This window comes from Perissodus microlepis, chromosome 3, assembly GCF_051167445.1.
Source record: "Perissodus microlepis isolate ML-2025 ecotype Zambia chromosome 3, ASM5116744v1, whole genome shotgun sequence".
Lineage (NCBI taxonomy): Eukaryota > Metazoa > Chordata > Actinopteri > Cichliformes > Cichlidae > Perissodus > Perissodus microlepis.
This window is the reverse complement of record NC_140463.1, coordinates 3,951,857-3,971,191: the sequence shown is the minus strand read 5'-3', so window position 1 is coordinate 3,971,191 and position 19,335 is coordinate 3,951,857. Positions and strand designations below refer to the sequence as shown.

Genomic DNA, 19,335 nt, shown 5'->3' with positions numbered 1-19,335 from the left:
TTCAAATGTTAATAACTAAAGACAGTATTATGGCTGGTGTAGACTCACAACTTAGGAATGAACAAAATGCATACAGCATATGTAATTTAATTTAACTGTGTGTGTGTGTGTGTGTGTGTGTGTGTGTGTGTGTGAAAACCATAGATAGTTACATTAGCAGTAACAGGGTTTTGTCTATGCGCCATTGTAGAAATTCATCTCATTGTGGCGAAGGAGGAATAACCAGTAAAGGTGACTAAGGAATGCTGACAACGCCACCTGGGGACGGAGTTACCCCTGGAAAGATTTCTAAAGCCAATGTGGATCTTATACTAGCTACCAAAGCCCTCAGGCTCGTTATTAACAGCAGAGGTGAGGTTAAAGGCTTCTGAAGATTAGGACTCAGATTGATCCGGAGGAGCGGTGCATCAGTAAAACCGTTCCACACCACCCTGAAATTTGTGTGTAACAGCTGGCCTGTGCAATGCGCAATAAACACGACATATTATTTACTGTCAGATCATAATAGCAGATAATACCACAATGTAACATGCAGGCATTAATCTAACCCAGTTTCATTAAAAGCTGCATTTTCACAGATATTTCACTTTTATTTGTTGTAGATGCAGCAGAGAGAGTGACTTGCTATGTGCTGAGAAAAAGGAGATCAATTCAGTTCATTACTGAAGACTAACAAGTGGGCTCGCCTCCAAACACTCAGCGTGAGGACTGAAGGAAGAGTTTTACACTGCACTGCGCTCACAGCTTGTAGCCGATTAACACTCGTTCAAATAACAAATCCCACTTATATAGCTATAGCAAAGCCTCAACAGGCATGGATTTAATGCAGTTTGCAGCAAATTGTGTGCCATAAATGTCTAATTCGACCGCGACCGTGGCTCAGGGGGTTGGGAAGCGTATCTGTAACCGGAAGGTCGCCGGTTCGATCCCCGAGCTCTCTGTCCTGGTCGTTGTGTCCTTGGGCAAGACACTTTACCCTACTGGTGTTGGCCAGAGGGGCCGATGGCGCGATATGGCAGCCTCGCCTCTGTCAGTCTGCCCCAGGGCAGCTGTGGCTACAACCGTAGCTTGCCTCCACCAGTGTGTGAATGCGAGAGTGAATGAATAGTGGCATTGTAAAGCGCTTTGGGTGCCTTGAAAAGCGCTATATAAATCCAATCCATTATTATAATTCATGAGTAAGAAAGGAAATGACAGTGTTTTTTTAATCCAAAAGAAACCTGGAGAAATGAGAAGGAGACAGGAGGAGGAGAGAAGAAACAAACACTTCACATGTCAGATTTGATCACACTGGGTTAAACAGCACACTTCATTTTAGGGGAAACACTGTAACATTGCATGTTATGTCACAGTGTCAAGACTATGTGGAAGAAAGAAGACTGATTCAAAACCTCAATTAAAGTGAAACTAGAGTTAAATGGTTTACTTAGAAACAATTCACGAAGTAAAAATCATCAGGTAATATTAGATTTCTTAGACAAACACATTTATATGATAGGATCTAATCCTGAAGTGACGTTCTGGACCACACTCCATACCAGTTGGTGGCGGTATTGCACCAATTCTGTTGTTTGCCAACCGCCAATAAAATTTAGAAGAAGAGGAAGAAGACGAGCAGGAAGAAGAAGAAGAAAAAGAAGGAAAAAGTTGGAGGAAAGTTGTTTGTTTCTTGTGGGACGTGATTCTGTTCAAACCGGATTATCTTCAGTCTCTTTTGTTCCTGCTTCCTAATGGGCTGAAACTTTGTCACATTCACGGGATGTTGAGTGTTCAGGTCAGTTGTGTGTCTTCCTGGCACTGCCCTGTTTACCTCAGCTCATTGCTCACTTTCTTTATTTTTCGTTGGTTTTAATTTACGTTTGAAAGTTTCAAGTGCGTTTAAAAACGGCCCGATGTGTTCAAGGACGCCGCGGATGGTGACTCGTGAATATGAGAATCCACTTTTAGGATGTTTTTAGACTAGAATGTCGCTGTGTGAACGTCACGTGTCTGTCAACAAGTGCTGCGAATTTAGAAAACACATCGGTGCAAATTACAAGTCTGTATCATCATTTTTGTGCGTTTGCTGTAGGGCTGTCAACGTTAACGCCGTCATCACGATTAATGCGATTAAAAAGTTTAAGTGAAAGCATACAGCACATGTTCATGTATATAAACTTCCCCCTGTGGTCAATAAAACTATTCTCATTCTTACATGTGAGTCCAGGAAGACTGCCATTTCTACTTTACACAAAGATCAATGTCAAAGTAACAGCAGTGATAATAAACAGGGTTTAATTCACTCTGTAGTCTGCAGACTGTCGTAATACATTTAGACCGGATTCTTTTCCACACTCAGAAACTGCAGATTGTGCCTCGGCCACGCTGTTATCAGAGTGCTCATGTGCACACTCTGAGTGGGCCTGTCTGCAGATGAGGAAAACTGAGAAGATCTACAAGGTTTGTTTTTCCTCCTCTTTATATTTTTGGGCTCTTTAAAAATAAAATAAAATGACTTGCTTTGTTATCTTTGTTTAAACTGAGGCAAAAAAGTGATCCGTGTTGATCTGAAACAAAGAATCCTGGAACCACTTTCGCTTTACTAATGTTAAGGTGTGGGAATATCTACAGGTTTATAGATGGCAAAAACAGTGGTACAGTTTAACGTCATACTTTTTAGACACATTGCAAATGTAGGGCATACGTACTTTGCTACTTATTTCAGTATAAAATTATTTTCATGCTAAATACTGCATTGCTGTTTTTTGTAGCAGTTCTGTAGCAAGAATATGGCTCCATATGTTTATACACATAAATGAAACTGCCGTTTTCTAGAAATAAAGTAGACCCATTTAAAAAGAAAAGGGGAAAAAAACTTTATATAACATCGGTTCAACAAATTGATACTTTGAAATATTACAGTACTTGTCAAAAGTCTTGAGCCAGCCCTCGTTTCTTTAAAATGTTCTTGGTAAATGGAAAACGGGTACAGTGGTTCATGGAAATGTGCAGAATAGTCTAAATAATGACTTTATAAAGAACGTCAGTATTTGGTATGACCATCTTTTTTTTCCCCAATAGTCTGAACTTTTACTCATCAGGAGGAACGTCTGTGACCTAGTCAGTTAATCTTTGCTGTTGCCAATAGTCCGTACCAGAAATACTACTTGTTTAATCTGATTGTTAATACAGTTAAGCAGCACGACTGATTACTGAAAGATAGTATTCATCTTTTCCAATGACTATGTCTAATGTGTGTTTGACATTAATCAAGGCTAAGCTTTAACTTGGTATCTGAGTGTGTGTTGGTTTTAGACTAGTTGGTTAGTCCATTCTTTTTAACGTCCCTAGTCTTCAGGACTAGTTCTGCAGGCTTCTTCAAGAACATTCCAAGCTCTCCTTTGGATGTTGGCTGCCTTTTGTTTGGTTCTCTGTCAAGATGATCCTCCAGTCTATGATCAGTCTATGACTGATGGTGCTTTACTGTGTTTTTCAAACCCGGAATGGGAGTGTTTGGGCTTATTGGCATGCTGAAAAATGAAGCAGCTGTCAATCAGACACTTGCTAGATGGTTTTGCACAGAGGATTAAAATCTAATGGTTCTTTGCTATCTTTATAATTCAGTCAATTCTCACACACTACTGGCTTTAGAAATCTTGGAGAACTATGGCTCAAGATCATTTTAAAAATGACCAAGTCTGGCTTCAAAATGTAAAGAATTTGGTCTTCAAGTGTCAAAACCAAGTGTTTAAATGTGTTTAAGATAAGTTGTTGCTATGGTAACTAATCTTAAGATAATATTGGCTGTCCTTTTCTTTTAAATTATATTTTTAAAAAAATCCAAAAATGAACTCTGAACGTCTCCTAAATCTCCTCGTCCCCTCTCCTGGGGGCTAGTTCCAGAACCCATATAGTGCACTGAGGTGACCATTAAAGGAAACAAGCCCAAAACTCAGGCGAAGGTCAGTAAACTGAAAAGTTAAAAAAAAAAGTTTAGTCACCAAAGACAGCTCACTAGCTGCACCCACCAAAAACAGCTATCTGGCACCAGAGCTCATCTTTCTCTGGCCTTAAATACCTTTAATTGCTGATAGGAGTCCTAAGACAGGACCTTCAGTAGGACACGCACACACAGGCAACTTCAGTAGGAGGCCCTGCTAGGGCCGTAACAAAGGCCAATACACAAACTAAATGTTGCCTGTTTTCTGGCCAGATTTCTAATCCTGGGGTGCAGACTAATCAGTGTCATCTGTTTGCACAGTAGTGATAATTAAAAAGAGAGATGAGCTTTATCCTGCTTTAACCGAACACTCCATGCCACAAAGCATAAATCACTGTTTGAAATCCATGTTGTTCACCCTGATATTTTTTTTTCTCTGAACAGGACCTCTGAAATCCAGCAAGTAAAGATCATGGCTTGTGCATCTCAGTCAGCCTTGGATTACGTCAGGAGTGCCAGAGACCACCTGGTGAGAACATTAAAGGGGTTCACTGAGATTGTGGAGAACCTGTCTACGAGAGGATTTTTCTCAGAGGAAGATGTGAATAAAATAAAGTCAGAGAGTGATGGATTTGACAAAACCAGAAGAATTGTGGACTATGTTATAGAAATGGGGGAAGAAGCTTGCTATGAGTTTCTCAGGATTATTGACACAACAAGGAGAACCTCTGGAGAGAGATCACTGTCGTTTGCAGAAAATCCAGAGTCATCGTCCTCTCTGTCCAACATGTTTGACCTCAACTACTGGATCAGCTGCTTTTCCTTCAGGGAGGACATTAACATGGATGTACAAGGTATTTTTTAAACTGAAATGATTTTAACGTATTGATGATTTTTAATCCATCCATATTGTGATGCTGTCCAGTGACACATCAGTGACATTTAATTGTTCTCCTTTGTTTTTTTTCTCCCACACCTCCTTTCTTTCAGGCCCCAGCCCGTGCCACAGATACCAACAAAAGCTGAAATCAGAAGCTCAAAAGATTTCAGAAAGATCATGGACTCAAAGTAAAGCAGTCCTGTTCAACAAGCAGAGCTCCCTGTCCTACACCTCGCTTGTGTTAGACACATCAGGACAGGCTTCACCATCCAAAATAAAAAAGTCAAAGATCAAGAAAAGCAGGAAACTTCGACCTAAAAAACTAAAAACGTACATACCTGAGGACAAACATGGAACCTCTCCGAGTGAACTCCTGAAAACATATGAAAGAAAAATCCTTTTGGTAGGAAAACCTGGAACTGGGAAAACAGCTGTGGTCCATCACATGTTGAAACTGTGGTCAGAGAAAGATAACAGAGATCTGGATTACATGTTCTACTTTGATATGAGAGAAACACCCAACATCACAGAGGTCCATAAACTGGAGGATCTTCTCTTCAGTGTGTTCTGTGAACCAGATGAAGGCAACGATGAGGTCTTAGAGGACATAAAGGATAATGCTGACAGTGTTACCATCATTTTTGATGGATTTACAGATGTTGGCTCTACATCTGTGGTGTTTAAGCTCATACAGAAGACTCTTCTACCTGAAACAAAGATCATCATCTCCTGCAGACCAGAGGTGGAGTCAGCAGACTTCCTGTTGGATTGGGACTGTCTCAGAGTGGAAGTGAAAGGCTTCAGTGAGCAGGGCATCAGAGAGTACTTATCCAAGAATCTGAGTGAGGATCACTTCAACAAAGTTTTGTGTAACTTGGAGTTATTCTCTCTTTGCCACGTCCCCATGTACGCCCTGATGGTGGTCGCGTGCTTTAGCTTTGAGGGCTCAGATTTCTCTCCACATCCCTGCACAGTTACTGAAATATACCTCCATATCCTCCATTTCTGCAATCAGAGAAATGTTTCCAAGACACCTGAAAATGAAAGCACTAAATGGGATGCAATACTATCTTTATCTCAGGCAGCTTTTTGTGCAACAGAAGGGAAAAATGTGAACCTAACTTCACTGCCCAAACTAGACAGCTGTGCTAATTTGGCCATTTTGAGCAGGAATGTAATTCAAGTCAGCCCAACTGTAAGGAAACCCTTGTGTGCCTTTCTCCACTACACGGTTCAGGAGTTTTTTGCAGCTCTGTGGGTCTTAAAGGATCCAGAGAAGACCAGGTGTGTTCTACAGCAGTGTCTGGTTCAGGGCAGCAAACACATGAAACATTTGGTCCCTTTCCTGTGTGGACTGTTGAATGAGAAGAACACTGATTTGTTAGAAAGTCTTCTTCCTCCTCAGCAGCTCAGAGACACGTCTGATTGGTTCTTCAAACACTTGGTGACCACCTTTGTAGGTTGTAGTCACAGTGAAGACTGTGAAGTGGACTTAATGTTCTTATGTCAATGCCTCTGAGTCTCAGTCACCTGATGCCTGCCTCTGTCTCCTGGATAAACTGGACTACTTTATTGATGTGAGTGGAGAGACTCTTGATCCTCAGCAGTGTTGTGTTCTGGCCTATGTAATCAGCCAGAGTCAGGAGAGGAAAATAGAGCTGAACCTGGAGGATACAACAGTATCAAAACAGGGAATGAGGCCTTTGCTGGGATGCCTCAGCAAACTTCAAAGGTAAGTAAGAACATTTAGATCTGAAGTTAAAGGGTTTTGTTTTGGGTTCTGTTTTAAATGTAAAGCATTCAGTGATTTAGATCAGTATGTGTTTTTCTTAAAGTGAAAAATGAAAACATAGAAGTGAGAATGATTTGTTTCAGCTTTGTTTCATCATGTTTCCAGTAAGTTGTAGACAGTAGAAAGTTTGTACGTAGTCTTTAGGTATGTGGTAACATTATTCTTTAGTCTTGATGCATACATAATAATCCAGGGGATCCCAGAAAGCTAACTAACTTTTACCTGGACGTTTGTCATTTGAATGAGAGATTTTATTACTTATTTAAGACATTTTTAGTCTCAACTGAAACACATTTAACTTGTAAACTAGCACCACTGCATCACACTGACCCATGGTCTCATAATTATTGTGAAGTTAATTTCATGATCAGAGGCCATGAGCAATGCTAAAGACAACCCAAAGTAAGGTTAGAGTAACAGACTTATCTCCCGGATTAATGCTGTGTTCATTTTATAGCTGTTACTCCTGAGTTATCAGGCAGACACGTATAGCTTTTATTCTCCAATGAGAAACATACTGCCTTTGTTACCTTGTGTTCAGTTAAAATCCACTAAGTCAAAATGTCTCCCCCTCTAGTTCACATATAAACATAAATATAAGGATTTCCTCTACAAAAATGTGTTTAGATAAATTTTCATGTTGTTAGTCTGCTAGTTCAATACAGTTTTCTCATTAAAGTACAATCAATTATAAAGATTAGCTCATCTCCTGAACACAACAAACAAGCTGACAGTGAGTCAAAACCTTTAAGATTTAAGAGAAGTATCTTTGTTTTTTAGTTTCTATCCAAACAGCAAGACCCAAACACGTCAGCAATGATCAGTCCATTAACCTCCTAACACCCGAACTCTTTCATGCATTTTAAATTTCTCTTTGCTCTTGTGACTTTATAGTAGAACACTATACAGTCACAATTGAGTAATGATGTACAAAACTCTTTATTTGGTGTCTGAACACAGCAGCATTTTTCCTGAGTACAAAAACAAAATGAGAAACAACAATTGTGCCCCTTTGAGCCACGTGGTTCATTTGAAAGAGCAAAACTTAGTATTGTTGTTGTGAGGGACCAAGCAGCCAAAGCAAAGAGGACACAGGCAAAAAAGGGTTTTCTTTATTTTAACCCTCAAAAAGTCCAAAATTAACAAAATTCAGAAACATACTTAGCAGGCCCATAAAAGAGGTCAACTAAATATAACTCTACAAAAAGTATTTTCCAGAAACTCAAACAAAACAAAGTGAGACACAACTTAACTCACAAACTGACCTAATTACAAATACACATGAGGGTAGCTTTTATAATGATTTGGTCAAACCGTTTACACACAATAGGGGGGAAACAAAACACACACTAATATTAACTAAGCACAGAATAACCTAACTAAAACTAAAACACCCCTGCTCCTGGTAAGCCCATGGTTGGTCCTGCTGAGCAGGCATTTTGTTCCCAGAGTCCTCAGCCACGCCTTTTGCCCAGACAGGAAACAGCCACCGCCCAAACCCAGGTAACTCAAAGAAAGAGAAACATAATTAATATAACAAAACATTTTAGAAAAACCACACAATGCTATTATGTGCGCGCCTCATAATATCAGTGTTAGGTTTAACCAAATGATTAATGAATTATATTAATGAAGAAAACTGCAAAGCAAACTAATAAAGTGAAAAGTGAACTGATTTACCCCTGTGTGGCTGATGCCATCACAGTTGTCTAGGCAATAGGGCTGCCACAAACAATTATTTTGATAGTCGACTAGTCACCGATTATTTTTGCGATTAGTCGACTAATCAGATCATCATCCATTGGACGTAAAACGTACAGCTTATTGCACCAGCATGCATTTGCTCTTATATAACTATGATTAGCTTATAGCTAGGGCTGTGCAATATGACCAAAATCTCATATCCCGATATAAGAATTCTGTCGTCCCGATAATGATATAAATCAAAAAAATGTAACATTTTCTGTAAATTCTGTGAATCTCGGGCAGCTCGACTTGCGGGAAGTGTTTCCTGCTGCGCGTCGTGTACCTGGAGTCGAGTGTTTTAACAGATGCATGAAACTATACAATTTTAGACATAAGTTGTAACAGCCGCCATTTTCTTTGTGAGAATTTATTACACGGCGTGCTGCGGGGAAAAGCCTGTTCTAACGTTTGAGTCTAAAGTTTATTTTTTAGCACCTGGCGGCTCTTTTTTACTTCTCATCCATAAATAATCTGCTCTTTCACGTGATTCAGTTTATTTTGAAAAGTCTCAACAGGATCTTGAGCTTTATTGTGAAAGGTTTATGTGGAACATAAACAAGCGGGCACGCGATGGTGTTACCGTCGTTGTTGCTAACCACAACGCATAAAAACTAGAGATGGCACGATACCACTTTTTTATGTCTGATACCGATATCATAAATTTGGATATCTGCCGATACCGATATGAATCCGATATAGTGTTTTTTTTAATCAATAAAACTGTTTTTTTAATATCTTGCTGCTTTTTGTATAAGTTCATACTCAAGTTTAAATAAACAACAGCTATTCTGTTATACCTGTATGTAAAAAAAAAAAAAAAAAAAAAAAAAAAAAAAAAAAAAAAAAAAAATACACTGCACCCAAAATATTTCATAGTTCAGCAACACTGATCAATCTAATAAACTTAAACCTACACCATCCTTCCTATTCTGGTATTTTAAAGAGTACTTAGCAGAAATATTAAGCAACCTAACTAATAGGGTTGCAAACTCACAGCACTCCACCCTATGATGCTTAATCGACGTAATCAACTTTAATTTGATGTAGGTTGGAAAAAAATTGCACAGAAATAAATTATTTTTCAAGAATAATTAAATAGATTCAACATCTTTCTTCAACAGAATTGCAGACTGCACAGATGGTACCTTCCCAAAGGAAAAAGTACTATAGCTTACTAGGGTATATTAGACTTAACAGTTACTATATAAATCACGGTTGAAACTGAGAGGAGACCGAGCGTTCTCTATTGTGGCTCCTAAGCTTTGGAATAATCTTCCTCTTCACATTAGGCAATCGACATCAGTGATGGTTTTTAAATCCAAATTGAAAACGCATTTTTATTCACTGGCTTTTGATTCAGTGGTTGACTGACTTGTATTTTATTGTTTTCGCTATGTTTATTATTTTATCGTATTTATTATTCTTATGGTATCTATTGTGTTTCTGTTGTTCAGCACTTTGGTCAGCCTTGTGTGTTTTTAAAGTGCTATATAAATAAACGATGATGATGATGATATACAGTAATGGACTTCTATACATTTTACATCAGATTAAAACTTTGGGCGTAAGATTCAGATAATTGCTAGACATTTTAAATGAGAATAAGAAAGAAAAGTATGTCTTTGTGCCCCCTTTTCCCTGTTAATGCCCTATCGGCCCCCCTGGCTAAACTTTGCTAGATCCGCCCCTGCACAGTTACCAGCGGTCAGCTGCGTAGAAAAAGATCCTGGTCTAGAAAGTAATATTAAATAAATTCTAACAACAGCTTATCAAGCTTAAACGTGCTGCTGCTGTTCAGCCGCTGGTTTCCTCTTTCTGGTGCAAAGTGGGCCAAAAACAAACAAGAGAGACGGACTCGCGACAGAAAAGCCGATCAGCTGATCATTAATCAGTTTCATGATTGAAGCAGCAACAGGAGAGAGAGAGGCAGTCGCTCCATATATCGGTTGTTAAGCTTAACGTGGGAATGCTTTACAAACATTCAGAGATGAACTTACACACTTGCTTTACTCCTCTCTGGGATCACTTCCTCAGAGATGAAATGCCGGTTTGGTAGCGAGGCTACAAATACACACAGCCGCTCTATCATGTGAGCACACTGCTCCGAGGTGCTACGGTTATGGGCCGAGTTACGCCGTGTTGCAAGTTTTGTGAGGTGCCTTTTTGATATTTAATGGATCAGATTAAATTTTTTATTTCTCTCCGATATCCGATTCAGTAATTTACGTCAGTATCGGACCGATACGTAATATCGGATCGGTCCATCTCTAATAAAAACAGGCGCTTGTCCGTCCTTAGTGTGGTTATATTAAATATAAGAGAAAGAGAGAACTTTAATAAATTAATATAGCCACTACAGTGACCATCAGAACCATGAGAAAATATTGCCGTAAACAGTTTATTTTGCGACACCACGAAACAAACAATAGCGTAAAATGAAACGATAGATGTTTTTTATATCGTCATCCGGTATATATCGTTATATCGAACAGCCCTACTTACAGCTTTAAGTGTTTAAGGTATGTGCTAACTAAAAATAAAGACAAGATGATGTTTAAATTTTAATGAAATTTGCAGATTGTTTCGGTGAAGTTTAATAAACTCCTTGCTATCTAAAATATAACAGGACACCGGAGTAAATTCTCAAGCATCTCACACTTCTGATAATCAGCTGTCTGCTTGACGTGTATTCAGCTGTGTAAAAACTATAACTTTAATCTCAGCCAAACCGAATTACTCAGGAACAAATAAAATACTAAAAAAAAGCCAAACAATAACATTTTTAAGTTATCTAAGTGACTTATATATCATGTTTAACCTGAGTAGCGAAAGACGGCGGTGGGTTTGAAAACTATTTGCCAGGAGTCCGGTGTTCTCACGGCTCTAGTGAGCCTTGCCCCCAGCCAGCTATCGAGCTAGTGGGTAACAGACGTCTCCGAAAATGTCGGAGCGCTTTTGAAAATATGTGGTGTCTTGATAAACTGAGCAGATAATTGAGGTTTACACAGCTACATTCTCGCCTGAAAATATATTAAATGCTTATTTTGTGACCCAGAAAGAATAATAAGAGTAACATTAAAACTAACTAGCTGCCGCCATTGTTGGAAACTAGTGGTGGGCGGATCGATCCAAATATCGATAATATCAATACCAAGTTGGCATCGGTATCGGATCGATACTAGCCTGGTGAGATCGATTCTTTACTTTGAACTCTGCTTGTTTGCTATGCTGTGCTTTTGGCAAAAACGAAACAACCAGGTCGCTGGACTCAGCGCTCCTGTGTCAGCCGAGAACACTTTGCTCCCTCTCCCCCACTTTTATGTTTCGGTGTTGCACTGACACGTCACATGACATAGACACTTTGGGGGTTGTTAAGTTGTTTACATATTAATTAGCTTGGCAGGTCCCGCTGGCGCGCCAGCCTCCGGCTCACCCCGAGCCGCGCGCTGTCCGCCCTTACGGTGATCACACGGTTGCTGTAACAGTAGCCTACATCCAACGGCTGCAGCCCTCCTGCTGCCAGCTGTACACATCAACACCAAAAACAACAACAGCACAAGCAGCGCACAGGTTTTAAGCTGGCGAGGCATCATTGTAGATGCAGTGAAGGTGAGTCCATCTCACCTGCAGCAGCATCGCAGACTACGAGCCACCACAATAATAAAACGTTTTTTATTTAATCAAAATAATTATTTCTCCTAATTATATCCTGGGTTTTAACTAATTAATAATACCAAAGGAAACATCACAAAAAACACTTAAGGTCATGAAAATTAATTGCGCTTTAGCCATTCAAAGAGGCATCCACCTTATTTATTGAAAAGTATCGTATCGGCCCGAATTTACTTGATATCGGATCGATACCAAAATATGCAGTATCGCACACCACTATTGGAAACTGAGCTGGGCTGCGCTATGAATTCTGGGACAGAGCTTCTTCTTCTTCGGGGTTTAACGGCAGCTGGCATCCTTGTACATGCAGTGCTGCCATCTTTTGTTTCAGTCCGTTATTACACTCTTAAATCTTACTACTTATTCCTGCGTCTTTTGTGATCTTACAAACCTTCAAACGACGTGTCGACTATTAAATCAGTCATCTACGATTTTGATAGTCGACGTAATCGTGAATAGTCGACTAATTGTGGCAGCCCTACTAGGCAACCAAAATGTGATGTCCCCATATGTGGACACCACATCCTAGGAGGTTAAACTTGTCCTTATAACCAGAGACAAAAACTGCTACAAGAGGTAAATTAGTCAGAAATATAGACTTTTATGATTTAGACAGAATGATTCTTACATCCTGTTCAAACTGCGGTGACTCTGCTGACTATATCTGTTCGTATTTTGAATGTACATTTTACACTTGTTTAAGATTTACTTTCTAAACCTTGAAGGCTGCAAACTCACATCAGCTCATCAGTCTCTGGTTTATATCGTATGCAGAGTCAATCCTCTTAAGCCTCTTGCAGCTTTGCATAAATTAGGAGTTTTGCATGAAAAAGGCAAAAGTGGTTCTTCAGTTTCAGCATGAATCTACACAAATAGACTTTGTTCTCAGCAGCTGATTACATGTGAACTAATGAAGTTCTCTACCAACCTTCCAACTGTAGGAGTGACTGCTTGTCACGCCAGCTGTGGACCATTTCTCTTCTGACTGATGGGGACGTGGATTACGTGAGTTTACTTGACTTCACTGAGAATCAGCTGCACCTCCCAGTCAACAGTAAAACACAACTGTATGACGGAGCTGTGAGAGTCCTGCAGAAGAGGAAGAGGAAGGTGAAAGTCTGCCTTCACTGTGATCACAGAGTCTGTCAAAGTGCGAGCTCGTTCCTCTTACACCATTTACCCCACATCCACTCACTCAGGTATGCTCTTTGGTTTTACTTATTAAACACTCAATGTTTTCATGTGCTCTTCAATTGTGGTTTAAAATCCAGTTGAGTTACTTTATAGAAATAATTGAACCAACTCTAATACTGACCTTATATGTCTTTAATGTACTTTTAATGCTGGAGATATTTATCTGAGACAAATCTGGGACGGTATCAGTGCTGCTTGTTTCTGTTTATTGTGCTCAGATCAAATCATCACATCATGTTTCCTTTTCTTTCTTCCAGTTTCTGTCAGTCATCAGGAAATCTCTCAGATCAAACTGAGTTGTTGATGAATCTCTTCATTGTAGCAGCAGATAGAGAACAGAGGACAGGAGAGAAGATCCTCAACATGCTATCATCAGTCTGCTCTTATCAGACATTCCCTCTTCATTCTCATTACAATGACAAATATCAGAGAGACTTCCTGTTGGATCTGTACTCCCATGTGAAGGACTGTGAGACTAAAACAGGTCTGAGTGTCCTTCCATCATTACAGTCAGTTTTCCAATCAGCTCCTGCAGTCTGGATCATAAACCTCTCAGAGAGAAAGACCTCCATCCTCCTGGAGCTGCTGAAACTCCAACCAAAGAAGAAACAAGTGGAGCTGACAGGCTGCTCACATGAAGAGAGTGAAGTGAGGAGTTTGCTGCAGTGTCTGCCTTTTATCTCACAGCTCAGGTACACGACATGTTCTTCACACAATAAAGTCTGTCTAACAATAAATGAGTGCTGAAAATAATTCATGAAAATATTTTAACTCTATTTGACAATTTAGTTGCTGCTTGATTGAACTCAGTTTATAGAAATGAGTCCACAAATTTGTGACGTTTACCTTCAACAGTTTTTTAACATGTTACAGTTTGTCTGTGAGAATAAAACTGCACTTAGTGACATTTACAGCATCACTAAGACCTCCTGGGAAAAAAAGCTTCATTAAAAATATTAATAATAATTATGCTGTTAAGGTATTTATCTGTTTCTGATAGGCTTTAAAACAAAACAGCATCAAGCAGCTTTCACTGCAGAGTGAAACAGTTTGAGTCATCCAGGATGTTCAGCTTCAGCCTGCATTTGGGGCCTCTCTTCTCCACATCCACACAACGACCATTCATACGTTATTTCTCTCTTCTTCCACACAAAGTAGACCCACTGATTTTTACCTCCATTAATAAGAAATATTGTTACATTAACAGGTGACACAGAGCTATAAACAATATGTAACTATAACAACACAGGCAACACTGTTGCTGCATCAAAGGAGACTAAGCGATGCTGGTAGCAATCATTAACATGTGAATGAATGAATGTGTGTGTGAGCGCTCTGTGCTGCAGTTTATTTGTAAGCTGACAGCTGCACATTAAAGCTGTGACACTTTGACCTCGATCCACTTAAACATGAAAGGTTACTCGCTGCATTCAGCTCTGACACACAATCTGATGAAGGAGTTTGTCACCACATCAAAGTGACGTTCATGTTATTGGTGGATCTTCTCTGTGATAAATGGACTAAACACAGACTGATGGATGTTGTAATGTGTGAAACAGATGTGCAGCAGATTAGGGTCCACATCTGTTTCACACTGCATCAGCAGCTGCATACATGGAAACTTGTGTGACCATGTGGCTCACAGACTGTGCTGCTCAGAGCAGACTGGACATAAAAGAATCAGAGAAAATGTGTCACTTACAGCTGATTTAAATCTGACGCTCTGAACATAACCTGATCTAAACCAGGCTGTGTTCAGCGTCTGTTACCACGGTGATATAGCCAGGTACAGAGAGCTAGTCTGGTGAAACTAAACACTGACAGGAGGCTCAACGTGGCCACTAACATGTGAATCTTTGTGTTTAAGACTTTTCTGAACCAGAAAATATTAATTTAGTCTAATTTTACAAACTTTCAGTGTAAACAAATCTAAATCTAAATGAATGAATTATCAAATATTAGTAAATATGTGATTTCCACGTGTGTGATGTGAGCAGCAGGTGAAGCTGCTGTTGTAGATGTTGTTGTTCCCCTCTGTGTGTTTCTGTATTGTTGATGTTTAGTGTTTTGCTGCTAACACTTTATAACAGCTGCACACTCTTCAGCATTAGTGTTAGTTAATACTTGTTTCATCATTTATGAAGCATTACTCCTCCTCAGTATGTCGTTCATAAACATGGATACACATGATGAAGTTTTGCTGAAGAGGCTCAAATATAACATGTTTAATGACAGCAGTTTGATACTTTTCCAATGATGGATGAACACTTTATAAAGTTGTACATGTATTACAGATATTCCTGACTTAATTCAGGCAGTTACTGGTTGTTAGTGAAGTATGTTGTGTGAGCTGATCTAAAGTGAGGCCCATCCATGACTTCCAAAGCATTTATCACATAACCTGAAAGCTCAGCAGGACCTGGAGACTCCAGCAGGTCTGAGCTGTCTTCATGACAGGAAAAGGAAAACGCACAAAGTGATACAGAACATACAAATATTGATCACACAGTGCAAACATAACTCACTGAAGGTTTGCAGAATATTAAATGAGCAGGGCCAGAGTCTGAGTTTGTTTGAGGCTTTAAGAGAGGAAGAGACTCACTGAGCAGCTGGAGCCACTCAGAGCTTTAACTTCAATGTCCTGAAACTTCTTCTTTCAAATCAAATGTGAATGATCACAAAACACTAGTGAATATTTCACACAGCGTCACAGACGAGTGTAAACAGCACGAACACAATGTTGATATTGAAGTGATCAAGGCTATTTTAGCTGCTCCCTCATCACAAGGAGTCACCTGATGATGCAGGAAAGTGTCTCTGGGATGTTTAAGAGTTTGGAAGTTCTGTAGTTGGTTCCTCTGGTTTGTAGTCAGTCAGTTTTAGTAAAGACGTCCAGTCAGGTTCACTTCCAAAGTGCTCCTGAATGAAACACAGCAGCTAAGCTGTTTGGTGCTGTGCTTTCACACAGGTGAAGGCTGAAAAAGGGGGCGTGGCCTCCTCGTCTGGCACAGTGAAAACTCAGAGCAGCTGCTCAGGCTAAGGAGGTGATCAGGTTCAGAGGTGGCTCGCCATCTCCTTCATCACAGAGAATCCAACGCAAACAACATTTCCTGTCATATAAACATTGTAGAAAACAGACGTTACTGCATTAAACCAAGAAATACCAGGATTCAGTGACCATAGCAAATATAAAATCTAAACTCTCCAAATACTCCGACGTACATGAATAATACAACACTGTATTACAGCTGTTCTCACACAGTGTTCTACCTTTTTACAGCAGTGACATAATTATTTGATCCTCTGCTCAATTTATGAGTTTGCTGACTTCCAAAGAAATAAACAGACTCTGATTTTTATCAAAGTTTTATTTTAGTGAAGACAGAAAATCAACAAAGATCCAGATGAAACTCACAAACATTGCAAAGTGTGTCAGCAGTGTGTGGTTGTTTTAATGCAGCTCACATCAAATCATCACTGAATGTTTCCTTCTTATTGTTCCAGAGTTGATGCTGAGACATCAGATGAAGACAGAACGAGGATCTTTGTGAGTTTGTTCTGTGCAGCAGCAGAGAGAGAGCAGCAGACAGGAGAGAAGATCCTGGAGCTGTTAGCATCAGTGTGCAGATACAAAAACAGTCGTCTTAAACAGAAATGGTGTGACTTCCTCCTGGACCTGTACTCTTATGAGACTAAAACAGGTCTGAGTGTCCTTCCATCATTACAGTCAGTTTTCCAGTCAGCTCCTGCAGTCTGGTCCATAGACCTCTCAGAGAGAAAGACCTCCATCCTCCTGGAGCTGCTGAAACTCCAACCAGAGAAGAAACAAGTGGAGCTGACAGGCTGCTCACATGAAGAGAGTGAAGTGAGGAGTTTGCTGCAGTGTCTGCCTTTTATCTCACAGCTCAGGTAAGTCAGATTATATTCAGAAGCTTAGTGAAGAGTTTTGATGGAGAGCATGCGTTCACCACATGCAGTATACACATAGTATATAGTTACTTTACAAAGAAAGCAGAAAACAACTTTTTCTATTAATTTAATCTTAAATTAAAATAAAGTTTTTACAGTCTCTTCTTGATTTAAAGAAGCTTCTAAAAGTGGAATTTTGACAAATTTCTAAAATATTTGTGTTTTCTTGTTTTTATGAGGACTAATAAATTAGTTATGTGCTGCAACTGAGATGATATGTTTCCCTCGTTTATGGTATATTTAACATGGAGCATCATTATGTACAGGAAACATGGACCAGATGGAGTCCATCAGCAGTGTGTGGCTGTTTTTATGCAGCTCACATCAAATCATCACTAAATGTTTCCTTCTTATTGTTACAGTTTTGGGTATGATGCGTGTTCAGATCCTGATGCAGCAGTCAGGATCTTTGTGAGTCTGTTCTGTGCCGCAGCAGAGAGAGAGCAGCAGACAGGAGAGAAGATCCTGGAGCTGTTAGCATCAGTGTGCACATATCAAACATTCCCTCTTCATGAGAGATACATGGATGAAGATGATGATGATGATGATCTGAAGCAATATCAGAGTGACTTTCTGTTGGATCTGTGCTCCCATGTGAAGGACTGTGAGACTAAAACAGGTCTGAGTGTCCTTCCATCATTACGGTCAGTTTTCCAGTCAGCTCCTGCAGTCTGGATCATAAACCTCTCAAAGAGAAAGACCTCCATCCTCCTGGAGCTGCTGAAACTCCAACCAGAGAAGAAACAAGTGGAGTTGTTTATATGGCGAGGAAAAGAAGAAGAAGAGAGTGAATTGAGGAGTTTCCTGCAGTGTCTGCCTTATATCTCACAGCTCAGGTAAATAACATGCTCTTCACAGAAGTCAAACATCTGTAAGAAAAGATGTGCTGTGAAAATAAGTGATGAAAATATTTGAAGCTCCATAAATTGTAAAGTGATGATTTTGTCTTGTGCTGCTTGTTTGTCATCAGCATCATATGTTTGACTTTATCTACATGGATCATGTTATAAATGTATTCAGACTCTGTCATATTTCAGAGGGAAACGTTCTCACTGTGTTTCACTGACGTGTTCAGCTGTTTGTTGCTATGAAGTTTCATATTTTCTATAAATATCAGACGACTTTTAATGCTTATCAGGACAACAGGATCTAGAATAAAGACGTTCTCATCAGAAAGGTTAGATTTATATTTGATAGGATCATGTGACTGAGCTCATGCAGCAGAGAGTGTTGGAGTGCACACATGCAAGAAACATCCTTTACACCTGAATCCATCATCGCCATGGAAACAGCATGAAAGCAAACTCAGCGAGTCCTTCAGTGACGTAACTCAGTAAATGAATGAGTTACATGAAGCTGGACTTTATCTCTGACTTTGTTTTACTGAGCATGATGATGATGATGGTGGTAGCAGCTCTATAGTGAGCAGATGAAGATTTCAGACAGCAGAGAGGTGTGTGATGTGAGCAGCAGGTGAAGCTGCTGTTGTAGATGTTGTTGTTCCCCTCTGTGTGTTTCTGTATTGTTGATGTTTAGTGTTTTACTTTCTAAAGTCAGACAGCGAATAAAATAACAGTTACAGTTCAGTACGCAGTGATTTCACACACAGGATGAGTGTTTGTGTTGTGAGTCAGTAACTGTCTAAGAACATTCAGGGCTCGCAAAATCGCTCGCCCGACGTCCCGGGGCTAGCGATTTTTTTCAGTCGGGCTACCAAAATCTATCTCTGCCCTGCCCGTCGGGCTATCATAGGAAGGAAAAATATATGTCAATGCTTTTGCATTCTTTCGGAAATGTAGCTGGGTAATTATGTCATTGGCATCGGTGAGCCACTGTCAATATGTGACATATTGAAATTGTTTGAATTTGCGCTTGTTTTTTGCTTCCACTTTGCAATCGCGTGAACTGTGTATAGAGAGCGACAGCACTGATTGGTGAGTGACGATAATTTGCGCACCAATTCCTCTGATATCATCTTATCAATCGTTAGCTTACTATGCAAACATGACAAGTGAAATCTCCCGCAGCTTAAACATGTGAGAGGTTGATCGCGCAGAGAATCGCTGAGCGTTATGTGAGTGCCTGTGTAAAAGCAGCAGGATATATATTTTAGTTCTGCTGAGCCAAATAAGACAGGTCAGGGTGAAGAAGTGACAGCCAAAG

The 19,335-nt window shown here is 39.8% G+C and overlaps 2 protein-coding genes across 8 annotated transcripts in view; both read left to right on the top strand.

Moving 5' to 3' along the window:
* The first annotated feature begins 1,602 nt into the window (after positions 1-1,602).
* Positions 1,603-19,335, top strand: part of LOC146389485 (uncharacterized) — a 53,880-nt gene continuing 36,147 nt past the window's right edge. For 6 of the 7 annotated variants that reach the window (XM_084909910.1, XM_084909872.1, XM_084909901.1 and 3 more), the window contains exons 1-7: positions 1,603-1,774; positions 4,364-4,773; positions 4,910-6,531; positions 12,951-13,208; positions 13,461-13,895; positions 16,708-17,112; positions 17,535-18,008. In XM_084909910.1, the coding sequence (XP_084766036.1) occupies positions 6,494-6,531; positions 12,951-13,208; positions 13,461-13,895; positions 16,708-17,112; positions 17,535-18,008 (1,610 nt within the window). In that variant the 5' untranslated portion in view covers positions 1,603-1,774; positions 4,364-4,773; positions 4,910-6,493. The remainder of the gene's footprint in view (positions 1,775-4,363; positions 4,774-4,909; positions 6,532-12,950; positions 13,209-13,460; positions 13,896-16,707; positions 17,113-17,534; positions 18,009-19,335) is intronic. The other variant, XM_084909890.1, reaches the window with a different exon arrangement.
* LOC146389486 (NACHT, LRR and PYD domains-containing protein 3-like) lies at positions 4,392-6,127 on the top strand. Its single transcript, XM_084914622.1, has 3 exons — positions 4,392-4,773; positions 4,910-5,705; positions 6,067-6,127. The coding sequence occupies exons 1-3, from the start codon at positions 4,392-4,394 to the stop codon at positions 6,125-6,127; spliced, it is 1,239 nt and encodes a 412-aa protein (XP_084770748.1).

Excerpts from the sequence above, each read along its gene's own strand:
- LOC146389486 (XM_084914622.1), top strand. The coding sequence starts at position 4,392 with ATGGCTTGTGCATCTCAGTCAGCCTTGGATTACGTCAGGAGTGCCAGA. Across the intron at positions 4,774-4,909 it reads CATTAACATGGATGTACAAG|GCCCCAGCCCGTGCCACAGA; the intron begins GTATTTTTTAAA and ends CCTTTCTTTCAG. Across the intron at positions 5,706-6,066 it reads TCTCTTTGCCACGTCCCCAT|GATCCAGAGAAGACCAGGTG; the intron begins GTACGCCCTGAT and ends TGGGTCTTAAAG.